General features: G+C 35.2%; 1 protein-coding gene across 1 annotated transcript; it reads left to right on the plus strand.

Annotated features, from left to right (window-relative positions):
• Positions 1 to 20,857: 20,857 nt before the first annotated feature.
• Positions 20,858 to 22,261, plus strand: LOC114538498 (lactadherin-like). The gene is made up of 3 exons (XM_028559676.1): positions 20,858 to 20,873; positions 20,936 to 21,261; positions 21,972 to 22,261. Exons 1-3 carry the CDS (start codon positions 20,858 to 20,860, stop codon positions 22,107 to 22,109), a joined length of 480 nt encoding a protein of 159 aa, XP_028415477.1. The 3' UTR covers positions 22,110 to 22,261.
• The last annotated feature ends 315 nt before the right edge of the window (positions 22,262 to 22,576 follow it).

Below are 22,576 nucleotides of genomic sequence, written 5' to 3' on the forward strand. Positions count from 1 at the left end.
CACAAAGCCACGCAATGTGACAAAATTTCATCACCTGAAGTACGCAAGAAATATTTGGCTGATAACAAATTATGTTTTAATTGCGCCGCGGGGCAGCACGCTGCCAGTACATGCAAAGGTAAATTCTTATGCCAAAAATGCAAGAAAAGGCACCATACATCCTTGGGTCTACAAGATCGAAAAAAAGAGGATGAACCGGCTATGACATCTAACGTCGATACGCAAAATCTGTCCAACCCAGTTGTTCACCCAATCGTGGTGGTTAAAGTGGGCGGCATGAAATTCTGCGCATTGTTAGATAGCGGCGCCAGTCACTCGTATGTTTCCGCCAAATTAGTCGAGCTCACGCAAGAAAGTGAAGTAAAAAGGGAAACGCGACGAATCGCTACCTTAATGGGTACTTCCACTTCAAAGTTTTCGCTTCGAATCAGTGAAAGGAAGTTTTGGTCTAAATGCACGTGTTACGAAAATAGAGAAAGTCGAGCTTCTAAACCTAGAAAACTCATACAATGAGACGCTAATTAAGAACTATGCCCTGCAAGATATTGAGTTAGTTGACATACATACATACATACATACATACATGCATACACGCACGTAAAAGTCTAAAGTCTAAACAGATATAAAGATATGTAAAAACTAAATTAATAAATGAAAATATCTTAGTTTTCCGCATAATATTATGTAAACATGCATTTGTCGATCTAGATGAAAATAAAAAAAAATAAAAATTTAACGGCATTTAAATTTCCATACGTGCATAAAAAACGCGGTATTATTGACTCAGGTCATGCAGAGTTCAAAAAATTTCTTGTTTAGAACTAAAACGTTTTTTGTTGTTAAGAGTTCAACGGTGCCTCGAAATCGTTTCACGCGCTTTATTTAATCTTGCATGGAAGGCTAGCTTCATTTCTCGCTTCATTTAGTCTTGCATCATATAATTTTACAGTCCTTATCTTTTCAAGACGGCTGCAATTATTTCGTGATGATGCTACGTGTACGTAGACTCTCTTGTATGAGTTTAAAGTAAACAATACTTCTATATTGTCTCCATATTTTTAACTGTTGTATAATGAAAATAAACCCTCAAAGTTAGCAGACATTGCGACTACTTGAATTTTCGCTGTGTGATGCAACACGAAATATTAACAATTATTTTCAAAAATGTTAAAAAGTTTTGGGAATTTTGGTCATGTATGTCAATCACGTGAACATATCTAAACTTCTCGATAAAAAGCTCACATTTGCGCTATACTAATGATAAAAAAATGATAAGAGATGCGTCTACTTCAGGCATTGTACAATGCATGTAACTTGAGTTACACACATCTGTATGCTCCAGTGTGATTATTTGCTGGAACATACAGATGTGTATAACTCAAAATATTTAGCTATTTTTGAATATCTTGGTAGGCCTTAAAAGGTTACTGTTGGGAAAAAACAATTCTATAATAATTTTTGTGAAAATAATATAATTGGAAAAATGAAACATACCAACCTAGTAACTTTCCTTCACGTTGAAAATAAAGTGAATGTATGATTACTTTCTATAGTGAGTGTATTGCATAATATCCTATTATTACGCTATCTTTAAATTTCATTCATTAGGATTCCGTATACTACTCTCACTATGATGTTTCATGCATGGAGCACTACTTGTAACCAAATTCAATTATTATACTCTACGTTTTGTCAATATCATAATTATAATCCTACCAATTACCCTTCTCCTTAGTAGGAGAGATGCCTCGTCCGCAAAATATTCATTTGTCATCTCTTCTTTTTTTCAAGCCCTTTATAGCTAAAACCCCTCCTAATTTTTTTACTCATTTAGCAAATATGTAAACTTATAAATTTTGCTAATCACCAGCTCACTTTCATCACTAGATCATATTACTTACTTGTATTTCAATACCCTAAAGGCTTTTCATGCATGTTTCATGTATTGCGTAGTTGCGTATTGACGTTCTTCACTTTCATTTAAACTTTTTAGTTTTGTTAGTTAATTAATGAGACCGCTACTAATTCAATTTTTCTAAAGCACCTGCGAGGGTACTAACTCCGCTCGGAGGTTAGAAATTACACCCGGAACCCGGGAGAACATAGCGGAATCCAAATTTGTCCAAATTCTATGTCAAGGACGGTGGTCGGTCGACGTTCGACGTTCGAGTAACAACTGTAATCAAAATGCTCTGATTGGCTCAGCCAGTAAAGTAAACTTCAAAACCCTTTTCAAGGTAAACGGCAATGATGTGATAGTATTTCGTAGTCGATTTTATTTTTGCAAAACAGCATATCAAGCTTAATATATAGCCTACAAATAAACTACATCTTTTTCAATACGGCGAAATACCGGCGGAGTAAACAAAATAGCCACCTACATGTTTAAAATACTTGGTAGCTTATATAGATTATACATCACTCTCCTTTAACCGCTTAGACTTAAATTTTATCCCCTTTTTAAAAAAGGTATCGATAAGTTTGCTCGTAAACAAAAAAATGCTCATTTTACTGTGAGATATTTTTAAAAAATAGTTTAGCAAATGACAGTTAAATAATTTGCTGACGTTCTCAATTAAATTCAAACATTTCGCTTCAGCAATCAGGATGTTGCTGATGAGCAGTCTTGTCCTTCAAAATTTCGTGCATGCGCATAACTAACAAAACCACGCAACGTCGACCGTCCATGATAGTATTTGAGCAACTTTGGATCCCGCTATGTTCTGTCACAATACCCTAGTGTAATAAATCTCCCAGCGGAATTAGTACCCTTGCAAGAAATCCACGCCGGCTCGGGGAATATAGTATAGACTACGTATAGTATAGTATTGACTATAATTGAGTTTTTGAGTCATTTCATGATATTTTAGTTTAGGTCAGGTTAGATCAGGAAATTGTGTACTTGGTTTGAAATATAATAGCGATGGGTTTGCTGCTAGAGGTATTTCTAGTTAAAGTGCCTATATCACTTGTGGGATCTTTACGGATTTCAATAGGGCTTGAAAATTTTGTTTATAAGTTCTACAACCTTTTTTGATATAATTAAATAGTTCGAGAATACGTCGGTTAGGGGGACTGGGACTCAGGAGTGATTTGCAAACACGCCGTCTTTTATAATGTAAACATGAAGAGTTTCACTTGCGATATAGTTTGCGCTTTTCAAGAAAAAAATAATTTCACCACACAAAGATTAACTTTCACGACCCAACATTTCAACACTCCGGTCTAGTGTCTTCATCAGGGGTGATCTGATATTGAAACTCGGTTCCTTATATACTCTCAAAATGAAGTCATCTATCAATCAAATTTAAATATTCTTTTGGCAAATAGCTTCCGTCATCGCTATTTAGGGCACAAAGACTCGCATTAATATGCCAGGCTTCCAAACAACGCCTTTGTCCATAACGATCATTAGTGGTATGGACAAAGGCGTTGTTTGGAAGCCTGGCATATTAATGCGAGTCTTTGTGCCCTAAATAGGGATTGTGCCCAAAGATCCCACAAGAATGATGCATCTTTCGCGTTGGTGTCAAGTGGAGTGTCGTAGGCGACTCAAAGCTGTTTACCACTTACGCGTTATTTATATAATTCGCCGGCACGTATAAGCCAAAAAAGCTTAGAAACGTTTTGCCTAGCTACTAAAATATGCCGAAAACTAATTTTATTTATATCGATTTATTTATTCAGTTGTTTTTTTTTCAAAGATAACAGTATAATTTTTATAATAATTTAAACTTTTACGTGCGTGAGTGAACGTGCGTATATGAAATACGCGTCTGTAGAAAGCGGCACTTAGACCCGTTATGAGAACACTCGTTAGAAATTGATTGCTTTCACATTGAGAACGCCAAAATATTACAAAAGTTGAACTAAATGATCGGGCTGCCTCCGCTGCGCCATCTTGGCATTTTTAGGATAATGACATGCAAGCTTTATCACACTGAAAAATACAAAATGAAAATAAATAAACGGTTATACTTTAATATATTTATTCCCTTGATGCGTAAAGAACTTTTATAACTAGCTAGCAATATAATTAAGTATAATTTATCAGTAAGTTTTTTTTTAATTAAGAACTGATGACGGTATCACCCGTCCAAAGTCAGATTCAGAAGCCCTCTTTACACTATACCGATTCACATGGTCTCAAGGTATGATTGCCTGATTGCTTTAACATGCCAAATGAAAGGATTCTGTTGATAAAGGATGCCGTTAAATAACATAAACTTATATTGTTACCATGTGAAATCTGTATAGTGAAAACGGGGTCGTATAATTATATGCATGTTCCAATATCAAAATCATTTCGCTTCGTTTATTCTCAGGAAACCTGAGACATTTGTACTGTCATATGCAGATTTTTACACTTTTAATAACTTTTATTCCCTCTTTGCGTAAAGATGTGTTTTTCCAAAAAAAGATCAAGCAGTTGAATGTAGCATTCATTGAAGCTATAGTTCTAGCCAACATGGAAACGAGGCGAGCGTCATCAAAAGAAAGTGTTTCCGATTTCATGCTTAGCCCAGTATAGACTAATGCGGGAATGCACAATGCCATGAAACAAGCGACCGTTAACAAGCAGCTTGATATATTTTTCATTGAAAGCGCGATTCTCACTTCAGACGATGCGCCTCTTCTATCTCGACTTCTCCTCGCGATCGTAAACAGTTTGTAGTTCATAATCAATACCGGAGGAGTGAAAATAACGTGAAGAATTAGAAAAGCAACGTCGTAGGAAATTACAAAGGTCAGAATTAGAGATAAAATGAGTAACGACGAGACAAGTGCAGCAAAAAGCGCTAAAAGTTTCATCTTCGTTATAGACGTTCGATGATATATTGGATGATATGTCGCTAAATACTGATTGCAGTTCAAAACCAAAACGGCAAGCCAGGAAAAACCAATGAAGAGAGTTGTTAGCTCATAAATGAATAACCAGTTGTCCGTAATAGCATTCCCACCTCCGTTTAACAATATAATCGTAATATAAGCCATCAAAGAGTGATTCGGTATGACCACAAGCATATCGCAACAGGACATGAACATGATCATGAAATAACACAATTTCTTTCGAAGCTGCGTCGATCTGTAGAAAATGATGATGACCAAAGTATTTAAACATATTCCTAAGAAAAGAAAACATATATTCACAACGCAAAGGAATATGAGACAGACAAACTTCATCAATAACATTTCAGTATTATGCTAACTGTGGCATGCATGCAAAGTCTTGAAAGAAATAAATACACCTGCAATTTTGCGCCTGATATTATAATTGTTGAATTCATTATATTATTCAAGTAACATCTGTGTATATTTGTTGTCATAGCTACAAATAAATGACTCTCAAAGAGAGCATATGGAAGGGTAATTAAAACGCGTATATGAGGAAAAAAACAGTATTCATTATAATGGCTAATATATAACTGTACTGATATACTTTCGAAAAGAAACCAATATACACGCAACGAATTTTATATACGTATACCTATATAGGAGAAAAGCCATGGCTTGACCCTTGGAAAAAGTGGCTTTTTATTGTGTACATAATTACCAGAAACTTGCGACATCATTTGCATAATTATAATTCTAGTTTATCTTTTAACATAATAGCCTTCAACAATTGGCTATATAAAATAGATATACGCGGTAAAAGTACAAAGCTTAAAACGCCGTTACCTGTGTCTTGCCCATTGTTTTCCGACCTCTAGAAAATTATAATCTCACTGCATGGGGCGACCCTATATATAGACTTACCCCTCCCCCACACATTTCAGATACGCTCAGCGGGCCCTGCCTCTAAATCAACAGAACAGTCGTTTCTCATAATTTTGATGATTAATTAACTTCCTTGGGTATCTCTACATTTGGCCAATTAAATTATTGTGTTCAAATATGTATATATTGCATGCTTAATATATACGGTTCAACTGCCTGATCGGTCTTACAATATTTTTTAAAGTGAAAAAATCCGGACCGTACAGGAAAATGTTATTTATATCTTGAACTAAATTTCTCAGTAGCTACACCACACGTCAATATATTTATAATTTCGTCGAGAGAGCACGGGCAAAATTTTGCCGGAGCAAATTTTTTTAAAGTTTAGCTGATTGAAGAAATACTCGAGTCGAAAAAATTCGTTTACCAAATCATTTCTAAACAATGTGTCGCTCCGACAATTTTACGACGGTTTATATTTCAATGAAAGTGAGTAGTAGAACTCAGCGGCCGTGCATTATATATGGATGAATAAAAATTAGTGCGGAAGCGACAGTCTGACACAAGTCCCTGCTCAAGGGCGTCTCTTTGATTGGATACTTAGAAGAAGGCTCGTTCTGTTCAGCAGCAGAATTTGCAGGCTCGTAGCTGCAATCATGGGGCAACTTATAACAGGCAACATTTTAAACACAAGTAAATTAGCTTGTAGGTACACCACGTAAGTATTAAATATTGCAGTATTATATTATATTCAATATCACCACGCAAACATACAAAATATTATTATTACAGACAGTTTGTATGTAACACTTGGTTGTAACACTTTCCTGAAAAAGGCAATATTGCATGTGATGTAATTGCCATTCCTCTGCTTTGATTCGGTTTCCAAAGCGGCATATTCAGCCATGTTGCCTTTAATGTTATATTGCTTTTTTTACAATTATTTATTTTGCAGCATGGCCAGAAATGCAAACCGCTGAGGTGTTTTTTGTCTCATACGGTCCAGTTTTCAGTTCATTATTTAGATCAGTGTTGCTGAATTGAGAAAGACAATGTGGGGATTGTTTTTATTTTATCAACCAACTGCCCAATCTACTACTACAAATACTGCCCGATTATAAACAAACACAAACTCTTATCGATGCTTTTGACGTCGCATGGTTCGAGTCAGTGAAATGAAAATAACTGGAACGGCGCGGAAACCAAAACTTGAAGCTAAGTCACCGCAAACTTTTAAAACTGTATTGAATTCACGGTATGTAAGTAATTAAGACATGATCTACCATAAACAATTTTAATGAATACAAATAAAGAACAGAGTTTATTTAAAACATGTAAACAGTGGAAGCTTTCGACGCTTTGGTCTTACGGTGTGCAGTTACGTTGATAAGTCTTCGTTTACAAATATAATTTATTTTAATGCTTCGTGACTTAAATTTACTCATTTTGGATTTCTAAATTAGCGCTAAGTCGCCCATGCTTGGCAGACATCTTGGCTTACATTTCTTGGCTTACATGAAAACTTTATCTTTCCTATATTACTAAACAATTTACTCTAAAAAATGTATGAATATTAAAGTATTCGTTTATTTCTCATATCTTATATATAAAAGAAAAAAATATGCAGTCATTATTTAGGATTATGCTATCTTAATTGTATAACCCTTGAAATCTTCAAAACAGGATAAATCGTAATTTTGTTATAGACCACCTTAAAGACGTAAACTGAAGATATAAAAAAAATGAAAATGTAAAAAAGTAAAAATGAACAATAAAATTTATCTGCGTGGTTCCTGACAAGACGCAATCATGCAACAAACCATGCACTACAGGATGTCGCATCTGTATTAATATTTTGCATTTACCTGCATAATTAATGATTGCACGCTACATAATTATTCAATGAAATTAAATTTTTAATTTTACCCAGTTTTATATATTTGTGTCATCTAATTTAATTTACGAAAATTGCTTATAGCGGTCAGATAAAAGTCGAAAATTACTTTTTATGACGATATTCTTATAGTGCAAATGTTTTAATTTCCAATGACGCCATTTATCACTGTATCGGCTATTAGCAACAATCTGTAACGGGCATGAAATCGATTGAAAAATGTTTGGTCTTATTCATATCAACTTTTTTGAACAGTATTGAGGAAAAGAACGTTAACGCGGACGATGGCGTGAGTTTTTGCTTCAAAGAGGTTAGGCAAGGTATGTTGTAACATGAAAGCGCGTCCATCAATTAAACCGTTTTCTGTCTAAAGGTTTTACCTGGGTTAAACCGGTAAAACCGATTGACGGGGTTAACCGATAAAAAGCAATAAGAAACGGCGTGACAGTGCTTTTGAATAACTCGTTTTATAACACCTGTGTGAGATAGACAAAGATTTCTCGACTTTTCGCTCCGAAATGGCGTTCGTATTAAACAATGCAAACATAACACAAAGCAGGTGTTTTTATTTGAAATCCTTCAGATAGTGTTGGTTGTCTAAAAATTCTTTCAATACAAACTACAGCGGAAATACGTATTACATCAAAATACAGTCCTTAGGCTTTCTAGGAAAACAAAGCCCTTAAATTATATGATTTTCAAAACCAACCGCTGCCCCTCAGAAAGATGCAATGAATTCGTGCCTATCGTATAGGTGTCGAATCAACTTCACTACTAAATCAGGACAGTTCTTTTAACAATAATTATATGGTGACCAGGGCGTTGTTTAAAGTTTAGAAAGACACAGTATTAGTTCGTAATTTTTTTAATGATTATTCTGTGTGTCCCCAAAATAATACGAAATTTATGTTTCCTTGAAAATTTGCTGTTGTTAAAAATGTTGGGCACATGGGCCGAAGGTTGAAAATAAATAAACAAATTACATTATTAACATTAGGAAGACAACAAAATGTTAAACGGTATCATTATATGTCATGTATTAATTAGGTATTTCTATATAAGTTCATTGTAGTTGCAGTATGTTCCGGTGTCCATATCTTTAAAGAAATTTATGACCTGTGTCCATAATACATTTAGGCTATCGTCTCAACGTGAGCTTACTAGACCGTGTCGATTCTTCGTCTGGACCTGATTGCGTTCATCACTGCCTGAATCACCAATGCTGTCGTTCTGCAAATTACCGAAAAAACGATGCCTGCAGTAACAACAACCAAACCAAAAACTGTGAACTGCTACATTTTCTAGCAACAGAAAATCCCGAGTATCTTGAAAGGAACGAAAGCTACAACTATTACATCCTTCTTGAACCAGTTCGCGTAAGTCGATTGCCAGTCATTGATATTGCACCATTACGCAATAATGATGTGGTTTTCACACGAATTCAAACTACTCTTATTCAGTCAGTTTTCAGATGGGGTTGACATTGCTGTTCGATAGTTAATATATAGAACAATTTTTACATTCATTCAGTTTACATTTATAACAGTTATTTACTTCATTTGGTCCCTCCTTAAGAGGTGGCTTGAAATTCTAATTATGGTTCGGCAGAGGGTATAGCCAGTTGCAAAAAAATGGGGTGCTACGAATTCTTAATCAAAATTCTTAACAACAAAAAACTACAGAAAAAGCTGATAAAATCTATATCCTATATTAACACTAATAATTGCAATAATACTACATTCAGTGGACTGACGCCGATAAGTGGCGTAGTTCAAAGCAAATTCATCGCACACATCATGTCGAATAATCATGTCGAAGCACACGTCCCCCAATTGTCAGTAAGAGAAATCTATTAATTAATTTCAACATCAACTATAACACATTGTTATCATAAAGAAGTTTTTCATTGGTCAGTATAATTAAAATAAATTTTTAATTAAAAAAAGCATATCGTAAGTGTAATCACTGTAATGGTTTAGTCAAGTGAAGAATTTTAATCCTTTAGCCTCCTATACTTTAGGTTGCGAATTAACATTATACTATATACTTTTTTACAAACGAAAAATCGCACAAAACAAGTCGAATAATATGAATATGCCCCCATCCAATTATCGCGGTAGGAAAAATACTATTATTAATATTTACAGCGATAAATAGTAAAATCTACCCACTTTGTAATATTTTTTTATTCATGATGTCATGAACAGGTTTACAAGCAAGTATGAGTAAAATTAGTTTAATTAATTGATATAATCATATTTTTCCCCGCAAGGCGTAGGCAAATGAAGAATCTTAATCCTTTCACCTTTTGCTTTGGGTAGTGAATTCAAGATTATGCTATACACTTTCTTAAAAACAAAACGCAAACTTTCAAAACTAATTGGTGGCACAAAACGAATAAATTACATGAATATATGTGACCTTCCACGGGAAAACGTACGTTAACGATATTTCGTTGAAACGGCAAAACGAACGGATAACGAACGGGTAGTGAACGATTTGTCATAACGTTTCAACGAACCCAAAAAACGTTTTGACGAATTCAGCTAAAAAAGTGAACGTTTGAAGTCGAGAATACGAACGGATAAATAAACGTTCAATCTGAAGCCGTTTGAACGTTTTATGTTTATGAACGGTTTTAACGATCTAGTCTGAACGCCTGTTGCGCGTATGATTGACGCAAGATATTATTGACTATAATTAAAAGAATAGGAAATATTTTCAAACACGTAACATGTGTTGGCGCAAATATGCGTGTACATAAAAAGCTATACCTTCATTTTAATGCTTAACTAAAATTATTAGCTATACTACCTAAATCACAATATTATATACTTTATATACATATATACATTTGCATTTTGCATCAAAATTCGGGTTTATTCGTTAGAAAGCCTTCAGTTATTAGTACAAATTATCATCGTTATGTCGAATTAATCAATGCATCATCTGCAACTATACCCATCAAAATATTCAGCGCGTGTTTATTTGCAACAACGTTACAGATGTTGTAAATCTCTCCACGGACAAACTATATGTATGGGTGGTTAAGGACACATATAAACACATCATGCATGCATCCGTTTTATTAACACGGCTCTAAACCGAGAGTAAACGAAGATTGCCATAAATGGCCTGACTTCGATAATAATATCATAGGCAATGTCATTGGTCACCGTCTCAGTTTGGTTGAGTTTCAGCTACTGCATGGATACATTTTTATGTTAAACTAAACACAAGAGATTCCATTGTACACTTTTGCTTGTACTCTTTGACGCGCAAACGACTAAATTAATTAGCGCAAGGATCAAGTTGTTTACAGATGATAACCAGACATTAATAACAGTTATACAGAATATCGCATACGGAAAGTTCGTTTGTATGCGAACCAGCGTAGTAACGTGTGCTTGCATGCTGTCAAAACTTATTTGGTATCAATAGCCTACTACATTAAATATCCAAACCATTTATGCACGTGAAAATCCACATTTAAATTTCAGCAATGCATTGCGCGGTAATAAAATATTTAAAATATAAGCTTGAATATTTACCTAGTGCACACAATATGTTCCGTGCGGCAATAGCCTCTAGCTGCGGTCAAGCTTGTCGCGGAATGTCGCCTATACACAGTACTGTCAGTAGCAACTAAGGGCATCATTATACCTTAAGAATATTTTAAAATATGATAATAATCTATTTTATCGACTGCACGCACCATCGCCATATTTTCTTCGCAAAGCTAAAGCTGCAATGTTCTTATTTCTGCCGCCATATTTTTTCATATAAGTGATATGTTTTGTGACCATACGATGACGTTTGCATGTGTAATGACTTATGAACCAGTATATCGCTAATTAATACTTGTGATATTAAATTAGCTAACTAAATTCTTGGTGGTCACTATATTCATCAGGAAATATTTTATTTCCCCCCAAATATTCGACCATCTACATAGTTAACTGTGTAAATACTTATGCTAGCTGCATGAGCCTAACAATAGTGACCTAAAGAAATAGAACGCGTAAATTAATGGGATAATTTTCGAAATCTTCATTTCAAACGATCGCGGCAATCCGCAATCCTGAAGGTCCGAAAATCCGCCCTGCAAAGCAACTTAATACTCAACCCCGGCAGCAAGAAAAAATTGCACACTATTTTCACTAAAGCATATAGCAATAGCAGACGGCCCATATAGAAACCGTGTTTTTAAATCACAAAGAGTGCAAATAATTTTCTGCAAAGCATATAGCAATGCTGACGCCCATATAGAAACGACAATGCCAAACGCATGCACAGGGGAGTTTATACTCACCATTTTAAGAAACAAACGATCCTCAACATCTTCGAGACATCTACTTGTGACACAATTTGTGCCTCCTGCTTACAGTAAAATTAACTAATCAAGATTAATTAAGACATGCATGAAAGCATTAATCCATTTTGTCTGGCGAAATCTTTTTATATCATATAATTATATATATTTCGAGGTAGCATCTACCCTTTTTTTATGAAAAATGTCAGCAAAGTTTGTAAACAATTGTTGTTTCAATGTAAGTAAATGCATCCTATAAATTGTAACCACCAAGCTAACAACTACTCTAACCTCAGCCAAGCCATTTTGAAGGTCTGGCAACCTTTCATGTCATGTTTATTCGGAATGATTGGATGATCGTGGCCCAACTTGATTTCACCGGCCATGATAAGCAATCTAAAGGGTTATATTGCAGTGCGCATTTATATCCGAATACATTTTACTCGCGTTAACATACAAAAATGCAATTGAGAACGCCTTGTTATATACAATTGCATGATCATCTATATGAAATCTTACTTCGAATGCGTGTCATATTTCGATATATGCATGGATCAATAGAGAGCTACAGTTTAGCCAAGCAAACACACTCAAGAAAAAAATACCTTAAATCGAGCCAACCGTCATACGAATTCTGTTGATGATCTCATTGATAAGCCGGATTTCAATGCTTGGAGGAAAATAATTGCAAGTGCGCCTAATAAAGTGGCCCAGTCATGACTTTCCTTATATCATAGCTAATGTTTCATTTAGTGTTCATACCTGGTATTAACCTTTATATATGCACGCGTTAAAACGCCTTGACTTCTCCATACATGCTAATATCCACCGAGTATATTTGGGACAGTCTTTGCGAAATTATTGGTAAAGATCTTTACCCGCGCGCTCATGCACGCATAAACAGTTGATAGGCGCCATTTCAAATTTGCTCATTTTGCCGCTCTAGCTGGCAGGCTTCAAGGTGCAATGACCATGCATAATTGCAATTTAATATCCGGAATGTAATTTCCCAATAAAGGAGTCCAAATCAAAATTAGTTAAAATTTTCCTGTTTCCCAACAGCTGATATGTTGTCCAAGCAAGATAAATTCCAATGCTCCTTTTCTGATGAATTATATATAGCGAAATATATGTAGCAAAATATCTGAAAGGTCAAACTTAAATGTTTGTAAACGTTAGCTTGGCAACTTGCCCTTTAGGCTTGTGTCAGCCCAGTTGTGCGCAAGGAAGGACTGCACGCATTTTAAAACATAGCGCAAAACTCAACCTCACAAAACACGGAATTTTTTTTGTAATAAACAATGTCACACAATGAACATCATTGATATAGGTTCATTACTTTCATACAGTCTCTATCATTTATACGATTTGAGTCTTTTCCGCGTTCCACGTTTCCGATTCGAGGAGCAAGTCGAGAGAAATCAAATTACAACCAAAATATACACGGGGAGTGAATTGTGCTGAAATGTGCACATATCAATATATATGAAGTATTTTTTTGTGAATTAAGAGTCTAAATAAATATTTACAATGCATGAGTTATATTTATGCCATAAGTTATATTTATGCAATTGCCACCTTTCAACATGCCAGCAACGATCGAGCCAGATGGCTTAGATCTGGGGAGACAAAGATACCTTTTTAAGGAAATAAGACAATTTTGTAAGCGGGGCACTGAGGATCTTGTTGCTCCGGCTCCAGTTTTAGACTAGATGCACGTACATATTTAAATTGCTATGATATTCATGCAGTGGCGAAACGAACAGAGCCGAGGATGGGGTCTTGAGCTATACTTGGTACTGCGGGGTCCCTTAATTCGCTGTTTGTCATAAATCACGTTTTGCTTATACTATGATGTTTCGTTATCTATCCTGGCCCCCAATAAATGGGGATCTCTTAGTTCTCCGCGTCGTAACCCTACCGAACGCGCGTTGGGTCACTGTATTTATGTCTTCAAATATTAGCTAGGGTATTTCAATTGTTGTATAATTCACTGCATGAAAAACCGCGTATTCACAGGTGAATACGTGCGAATATGAGTTCGAATATGGTCCATATTCACACGTATTCACAGATATTCACTGTGAATATCCTCGGAATATTGGGGGTATTCCGATGTGAATACCTGTGAATAAAACACACCGCGTATTCTGAGCTAGAATACCTTCGAATACTCTGTGAATATTTTTCAAGACCTAGTATTCACACTTCGGCATAGAAAATGTGATTGTACGCATGAATACGGGATAATCAACGAGTTATATTGTGTAAATATTGCAGGAAATGCGTTTATATACCACGGAATAGGCAAAGGTTGTTTTAGTTCAATGCCGGTGTCAACTGTTATCCAGCATTTCTTCTCATCACGGTCAGAAATTGAAATTGCACTTGATTTGTTTAGGCGACAGACAATAAAGACAATAAATGTTACCAAACGCACGATGATTTTTATTTGATTATTTTTTTTGCTGCCGCGGGGATGTCGAGTATCGTATATCCTCAGTCGATGAGCGCTGAGTAGCCTCGTAAGTCGTAAAAAAGCTGTATAAAAAGAGAAATGTCCATCAATTTCTTTAATTACTTGTGTAAAAGAAGTTATATATAAAAAAATACTTTTATTTTTGCTTGGATACGTAAACACATGGGTAGAAAGTTGATGATTCTGTATCGTCAAAAGCATCCGTAATATATACAGTTCAGTGTTGGGAAATCGTAGGAAATTTCCTTTGGGAAATTTCCTCTTCGACATGTTAGTGACAATTTTTGCGCCAAGGAATTGCGGCGAAATTGCGAATAAATGGCGAAATTCGGAGGTCGTATAACAATAACAAATAAATGTCTTAAAAATGATTCCTCGCAAAAGTTGTCCAGTACCCTTTGTTTACAAAACGATAACATGGCACAAATGTCAATTGGTTTCAACCAGGGCGCTTATATATAAATGCGTGGTTTCAACAGAAGTTCAAGCTGTTCAACTTTGAATTGTTAAAGATATTCGCGATGCCCCAAAATAATTCTTGTGGCGGCGCTAAAATCAGGTAAGTTATTTAATAATAACAAGAGTTATGTCATACTATAGTCCTGAAACAACACAACACAACAACAATAGTGCGAGGCCAAACGCTTTTACGGCTGGGCTCATCACTTTTTTTTGTTATTTATAAATAGATTACTATTGTGTTTATTGTAGCTAATTTGTACACAGCTAACTGTACCTGCTTGTAAATAAATAAATTGTATGATGGTTTTCATCAATCCTACCTCCATCACACACTAATTATAGTAGGTACAAATGTTTGCCATTTCAAAGCCATACTCAATACAAACAAATTTAAAAAGTTTGCCAATACTGAAAAGGGACATTACTTTCTTACCTACCACAAATATTCAGAAAGCTGCTGTAATCATAACTTTAACATAAACCTTAAGATAGACGTTTCAAGATGCATTGAAATGAGGTGCATTGGTGCATTTCATGAGGATTTTTTATTATTTAGGCAAATTTATATATTATAGGTGTATATATTTTTTATATAATTGTCACAGAATAGCTAATGATTGATTGCCAAAAGATTGAAATCTTAAACAATCAGCTGCCAAGACAAGAAATCTTAACAGCTTAGAAATCAAAGCCAGACTGTGTTTTTTAGTTATATATAATACATATTTTTTAACAAAATAATGGCCTATATTTCCTTTTAGCATATATGAATTATATTTAAACACTAATATTTACCACAAATAGCTATTGAAACTGGTTGCCAAAAGATAGGAATCTTAACAACCAGCTGCCCAAAGACAGAAATCTTAACAGCTTAGAAGTTCATGCTAGACTGTGTTTTTAAGTGAAGCCTTTTAACATTGCCCTCATCATAATTTATAACTGAGACTGTTTACTGATTTGTTTGCAATTACTTTTCCGTACCTAAATTATAATCACAATACTTAAAGAATATACCATTAAAGTGTAGATGAGTTTACTACAGCTTCTCGATGTTTGCATACTAGGAGTAGCTATGTGTATATACAGCTTTAAGTTCATGGAAGAATTTGTTTCCATTTTTACCCTAATTGATTAGCTTCCAAATTATATGAATGGTGTGTACATTGTACATTGTACATATACATTCTCCTAGGAATATTATAATTTCATTACACTGCATAAATTCTATCAATAATTGCTTTAAGGTGGTTTTAATTGTTTTTAGCCATCAGGGGTTGCAAGATTGAGAAAATTCCCAAAAGAGTTGGCCTTAACTTTGCTAAAGATGAAGAGGATTTTTCACCCAGTGAAAGAAGTTCCTGATTCATTATCTGCTCACCTATAGTTTTTAATATCTTACCAAGTGAAAAAACATCACTTGCTTTGCTCAACAATTTACTATTAAGTATAATTTCTGACATACTCCAGGAGCAATGTTTCATATATACTAAAACAACATTGCTTATAAATTAACAATCAGCTGATGAAAGATTGAAAATCATAACAGCTTAGTAGAAGTTCATGATAGGCTGTGTTTTTGCTACATATTTTTGAACAATTTGTGATGTTCCAATAATATTTTATAAAATGTGAAATGTTGTAACCCATCACATGTACATGATCTGTTAAGGACTGTATAAAATTTAAATAATTGACTGAAATCTTAGTATTGCATTTGATCAACCTTGATAAACCACATTAACTGTGGATAATTATTTAACCTCTTATTATTTAACCCCATTAACCTCTTATCACCAGGTAATTTGTTAATAAAATGTTGAGATTACTCCCAACATGGTCATAGGGTATAGTCTATAGGCCGGCTATTGAATTCAACTGCACGATATTTAGTCACTCACCGAAGAGGTCCCTTACGCACAAACAGTATATGCGTTTTCGGTTTTGAACAATAAAAAATCCTTGAAATACGGTTAATATTCGTTATCATTTTACACGTATTAGCGAACATAAGGTGCTGTGGAAATCGCGCCATGCAATCTCATTTCTATTTCGCGCATTTTCTTCATCAGACTTCGTGGGAATCGTAGCATACAAATACTGGCCGGCATGCTCTTTAACTGCGACCAGAGTTTCCAGACTTTACCAAGCCCTTGGCATCCTTCACTCTCTTTCCTTATTTATAAGCGCCAAAAAGATTTCTTACAGCCACAAACGCACGATCTCCTCGTTCAATGTTTATTAAACTCGAAAGCGCGCTTTTTGGTTTTTGCGCCAAATTATTTATAAAATTCCACTTCAATTTTTCAGCATTCAAAATAAAGTTTAAAAATGTCAGCTGATGAATTTATTTTGTGGAAACACGGATTAAGTGAGAAGTGAGATATTCCAAGTGTGAATATTGGTCAGAATACGCGGCATATTCACGGCGTATTCACACTTAGAATACTGAAGAATACGATGCCGTATTCACACTAATATTCCATGTCGGAATACGCTTGCAATATGTGTTTTATTCACACCCGTATTCACATGTGAATACCTTGGAATACGGCGCTTTTCATGCAGTGTTTGTAGCTATGTCAGACTGCATTAAAAACAACGAATTTCAAGCTGAAATGTCCGTCCTAGGATGCGGTCCTTAATTTTGAATAGTTTTTAATCAGTAGCTGCTTCGTCGGAGGCCCAGCTAGATAAGTTTATCAGATGTAAATAAATTAGCTAAATACACATGGTTCAAAAGTACGATATTAATATGTAACACGCAAAATCCCTCAATTCATTTTAAAATCTGGTTTTGTCTGTTTACATACATTTAGAGACTTCCGACAATTATGCAACCTAATTAGCACCTTGCCAAGGCATATTATGGCTCGTAAATGCTAATATATTGCTTGCGACGTTGTTTGTGCGCGCGGTGAAATTTGGCTTATGGAAGCTACAGAAGTATAGTAAAGCACAAATTCTAACCATTTAGTGCATTACCGAAATTCAAAAGACGATAAATTTTTGAAAGAAAGCTTACGACGTGAAATTTGACGCTAATGAAATAATTGCATGCACTGAATGTTAATAGCCTTCATGTCTGCATGATCATGACGCTAAGCATGAACCATAACATGAAGCGCACAAAATAGCATTCGCGATTAGGCTAAAGGGATATTTCCTTTACAAGCCTTCTACTAAGGAACTAAATGCGTTTCTGGGAGTATTTCTGTGTAGCACATTCTGCGCTTTCTTCTACAAAGTTGTAACATTGCAAATGTTTAATCTAATATGTTGAACCAAATCCAATGCGATTGAACGAAATTCCGGCAAACGTTTCAACGAACGGTAAATCAAACGGTTGAACGCTTTTGGACCAATTTTCAAACGTTTTTTCCTAAGCATTCGAACGGGCAATTTCGAACGATGAACGATCTCGAAAATCGTTTCAACGAACGCTTCAAGCGTTTGAACGGCAAACGAACGGATAACGAACGATATTTTCGAACGAACGAAATAGCGTTAACGTATGTTTTCCCGTGGAAGGTCACATATGCCCCTCCACCAAATGATCGGTATATGAGAATAACTATTATTATGATTAATAATATCGGCATCGGAAGTCGACACATTGTCAAATACATTTTTTTTGATAACATAAACAGGTGTTCATCTGCAAGTATAATGATAGTAATATTTTTAATTAATTATTTAATTTTAACATTAAACATGTTTTTACTGTAAAATTCAGCTCAAATTCAGAATTGTAACATACTCTTTGGTTACAAACCAAACGCTAAAATTTGGCACATTTGCATATAACCAATAACAGAAAGTTTTTGTGTTCTCACAGACAGCTTTTCCACAGCTTCAAGTTAATGCATTTTTTTCGATTTTTTTTTAATCTGCCAAGGAAAGTATTTGTTTCACAATTTAAATGATACTCCCTTCGACCCAAAATAGCGTAAACTACCACTGTAACCTTATACCTTGTATTCACATTGACACATGCAGGAGTGATAATTATGCTTTTATTCATAAGTGGATTCGACGTAAATTCAAACAAAATTCATGACATTGCTTTTGTTAGATAAAACGTGTCTGCTCTACAACAAGTATAGATTTTTTTCTCAGCCGACCTGAGATGATTACGTCATAGAGCGGCTCGGCAACGTTGGATTATCACGTGAGAGGACACAGCAGCTATTTGTCTCCGTTGCCCCTACTAGTAGCATAAAGACGAAAAATTGAATTTCTTCTTTTCATTACTTTTATAAAAACAAACGGAATTCAGCATAAAATTATAGGAATAAATGAATTGCTCAAGATCAATCATTCATCAAGATGCATGCCGAGGTTTTATATAATGAAAGAAATGATAATTCACTTGACTACGCAATTTGCTCTCAGACCAGCTGTTTTTTTCTTTCAGCCTAGGATTTGCAAAGATGATTTGTGCTTGAACGAAATCTGTTCTCATTCAACCTTAGGTAAGTTACGTCTTTTACGGGATACATTTATGCATGTTGCAGTATAATCAGGGGGTAATGAGGCAGCGTCTTCAAACGCTTCGCGACATAGTAATTCTTATGTGGTGTGTGTGAAACGATCTTCCAGTTTCGCCGATATATAGTAAACCACATTTATAATAGTGCATGAGTTGCAAAAGGTGAGGTTAGGGAGAGGCGTGTGAAATCGTGACTTTAAAAATCTCTGAATTTGGAGCCGAAATAGCAGTTCATACAAAATTAAAACGGTCAAAGTGGAAAGTGCCACCGTTCTGTGCAGAGCTGAGAACCAATGTGTCCCGGATATTTTGGTAGTGCCGAAAAGATAATAGAGGGTTATCGGAGAAAAATTGTGCCACAAAAACCATTATGCAGGATGTGAAAATTCCTAAGTATAACATTCCTGTTGTGTGAGAACAATGGGGTTGGATAAAGTCTATGGGTCTCTAAGGGGACATGGTCTCTTAAGGTGTATAAGCGGGAAATGTGTAAGACCTTGCAGATAAGACAGTGTCAATAAGTGAAGATGGGTAGCTGCGCTCACAAAGAATGTTTTCATCTCCAGACCTCCTCATCCTAATGGTGGCAAAGACGAAGAAATTGCGAAAAATAGATACAGCTATAAGTTGTAGCTATGTGAGTCAGTGGGCTTAGAGAACAGAGCCCAAAATACATTCCCTTGTGGCATTGGCCAATGCAAGACATGCTCTTTGACTGATTCCTGAACTGTTATTTCGGCTCCAAAAATATCCTGGACACATTGGTTCGCAGCTCTCTACAACAAAATTGTTCAGAGTCCGACAACCGTGTGTAGCACGGGGGGTGCTAGTATGGCGCAAAACGGGTGATAATCGCTAATAGAAAACAAAAAATTAAAGCAAATTGGAATACATTACGTAAATACGTAATACTAGCCCGCAATATAGGAAGGCTTATCTGGCAAAAGAAATATATTAGAACTATTAGAACCTGCTTTGATGTTAACAACACGTCATCTCTAAGCTGTGGGTGCAGGAGCGTAGCGTGCGGGGGGCACTATCACAATACTACTACGCTATTTTTTGGCATTTCACGTAAAGTATTCCAATTTGCCTTCATTTTTGGTCTGTTTTCTATTAGCCCATAATCACGCGTTTTGTTGTGCAATACTGAGCACGTGTTCTCTATTATTTTTTTCATCATAACTCTCCTGACCCTTGGGTCGAGAAATGAAGGTCTTCTCGGCATAATTTAATTAGCAGTTGTTATACCGCATTTGCATGATGCCAAGAATACGTTTGCTTTTCGCACTAGGTGAAGTAAATAACTCTGAGGATAAAGTGCGAAAGCGACTTGAATCCCTACCACTATAGCGGCATGCCTACGGTAAATTAATAAAAACACACATTTAATTACCGAATCCGACAATAACAAACTTTAAAATCTTTCGTTAAAAAGACGTTACTTTCTGCTAATAGTTATTCCAGGTATATACAAAAAAGGCCTCATAGGGTCCTTAAATGTGCGATTGTAAATGTAATTAACAGTGTATAATTATGAAAGATTAAAGCTAAAATATTGTTGCTTCATACATGCAGGTTTATGCACGAACCCGAAGCCATTGGGAATGCAAAGTGGCACCATTCCTGATTCAGCAGTCACAGCATCATCGTTTTTTCGCTATGACTACAAACCATACTTTGCAAGATTGGATAAGACAGGTGGTACTCATTGTGCTTGGTCGCCAATAAATACAGCAATGCAAGGCTCGTGGATTCAAGTTAATCTGAGAAAAATGACAACTGTGACCGGAATGACAACTCAAGGCCAATGCTTTGACGGGGGATATGCGAAATCCTCCTCGTTTTCATACAGCAATGATGGTGAAAATTGGAATATTTATTACGAGTCAGGAAGTATGAAGGTAATTATTTCTATCTAAGGTAACAATCTTTTTAATCATTCAATTAGATTCACGTGTGACGAACAAAACGATTATAATTATTCAATATAGTTTTTTTAGTAAAATGATATGTATTGCTTCTGTCCAAATATTTTCAAAAATTATTTAAAAGTTTCCAATATTCTTTTGTTAAGTGTTTTGCTAATTTGGCGACTTTTTTCGAAGATTGCAACTTTCAGTTACTATAGAATTAGAATATGAACGAACTGATTGCAGACTTAAAAACTAAATTTAAGGTTGTTGAATGACATTTGAGTTGACATTTTCTGAAAGAGCTTACTAAAATAAGTAAAACTGCCAAGTTTGACTGCGAATTGTTGTAAAATACGGAAAATATACCCATGCGAAGTTGTCAATTTTTGTATACTTTTGTATTACGACCGGAAGTTTGTAACTAAATTAGTTACACATTTCTGCACGTAATACAAAAGTATACAAAATTTGCCAACTTCCCATGGCTATATTTTCCGTATTTTACAAAATTTCGCAGCCAAACTTGGCAGTTTTACTAAATTAAGTAAGATCTTTCTAGCTGGGCTGATTTATTTTCCTCTAGTTACTTTGATCAAAAGTTAGTCTAAAGCGCAAGTCATCCATTGTGCACTTTTAAAAGAAGTTCGGAATTTTCAATTGTTAGAGTTTAGGTAACGAAACTGATCTTCATTTTTTAGATTTTTCAATGGAGCAACAGTCCAAGTTCAACTACACACACATTCAAAACACATGTAATAGCTCAGTACATCCGTGTAATGCCGGAATCATGGCATCGCTATCCTGCGTTGAGACTCGAGTTCTACGGTTGCTACTAAATTTTTTACCGACCGGTTCAAAAACTCTTTTATTGTTAACAGTTGCCTAAATAAATAATTAAATTTTATAATCTATATACTATACTATACTGTAATTTTTTATAGCTATACTAGCTCAATTATTGTGAATATAAACATAATTTTTAGCTTACTCTCACCTGTAATCACCACTTATAATTCAGTCCTATGTAACTGCAATGTGTGTGAATTATTAAACAATCTATGTATCTTTCTATCTATCTAAATAGAACGTATATGATTGTTATTATAGCGGAATTACGAATGAAAATGATTTTGTCGCGTTCAAGTTTAAGATCAGTAATATTAGTTAGCAAGGCATTAATTATTAACTTATTATTAACCGAGCGCGAGGTCTTTACCGAGAAATATTGGACCAAGGTATTTTTGTACAGACCGAGCTCCAAGAGCGAGGTTTGTACAAAAAGATCGAGGTCCGATATTTCTCG

This window comes from Dendronephthya gigantea, unplaced genomic scaffold (assembly GCF_004324835.1).
Source record: "Dendronephthya gigantea isolate DGI-Jeju-01 unplaced genomic scaffold, DenGig_1.0 000186F, whole genome shotgun sequence".
Taxonomy (NCBI): Eukaryota; Metazoa; Cnidaria; class Anthozoa; order Malacalcyonacea; family Nephtheidae; genus Dendronephthya; species Dendronephthya gigantea.

Bases quoted from the DNA above. Each gene is read 5' to 3' on its own strand.
- LOC114538498 (XM_028559676.1), top strand. The intron at 21,262-21,971 runs GTAATTATTTCT...TTCATTTTTTAG, and splicing joins ACGAGTCAGGAAGTATGAAG to ATTTTTCAATGGAGCAACAG.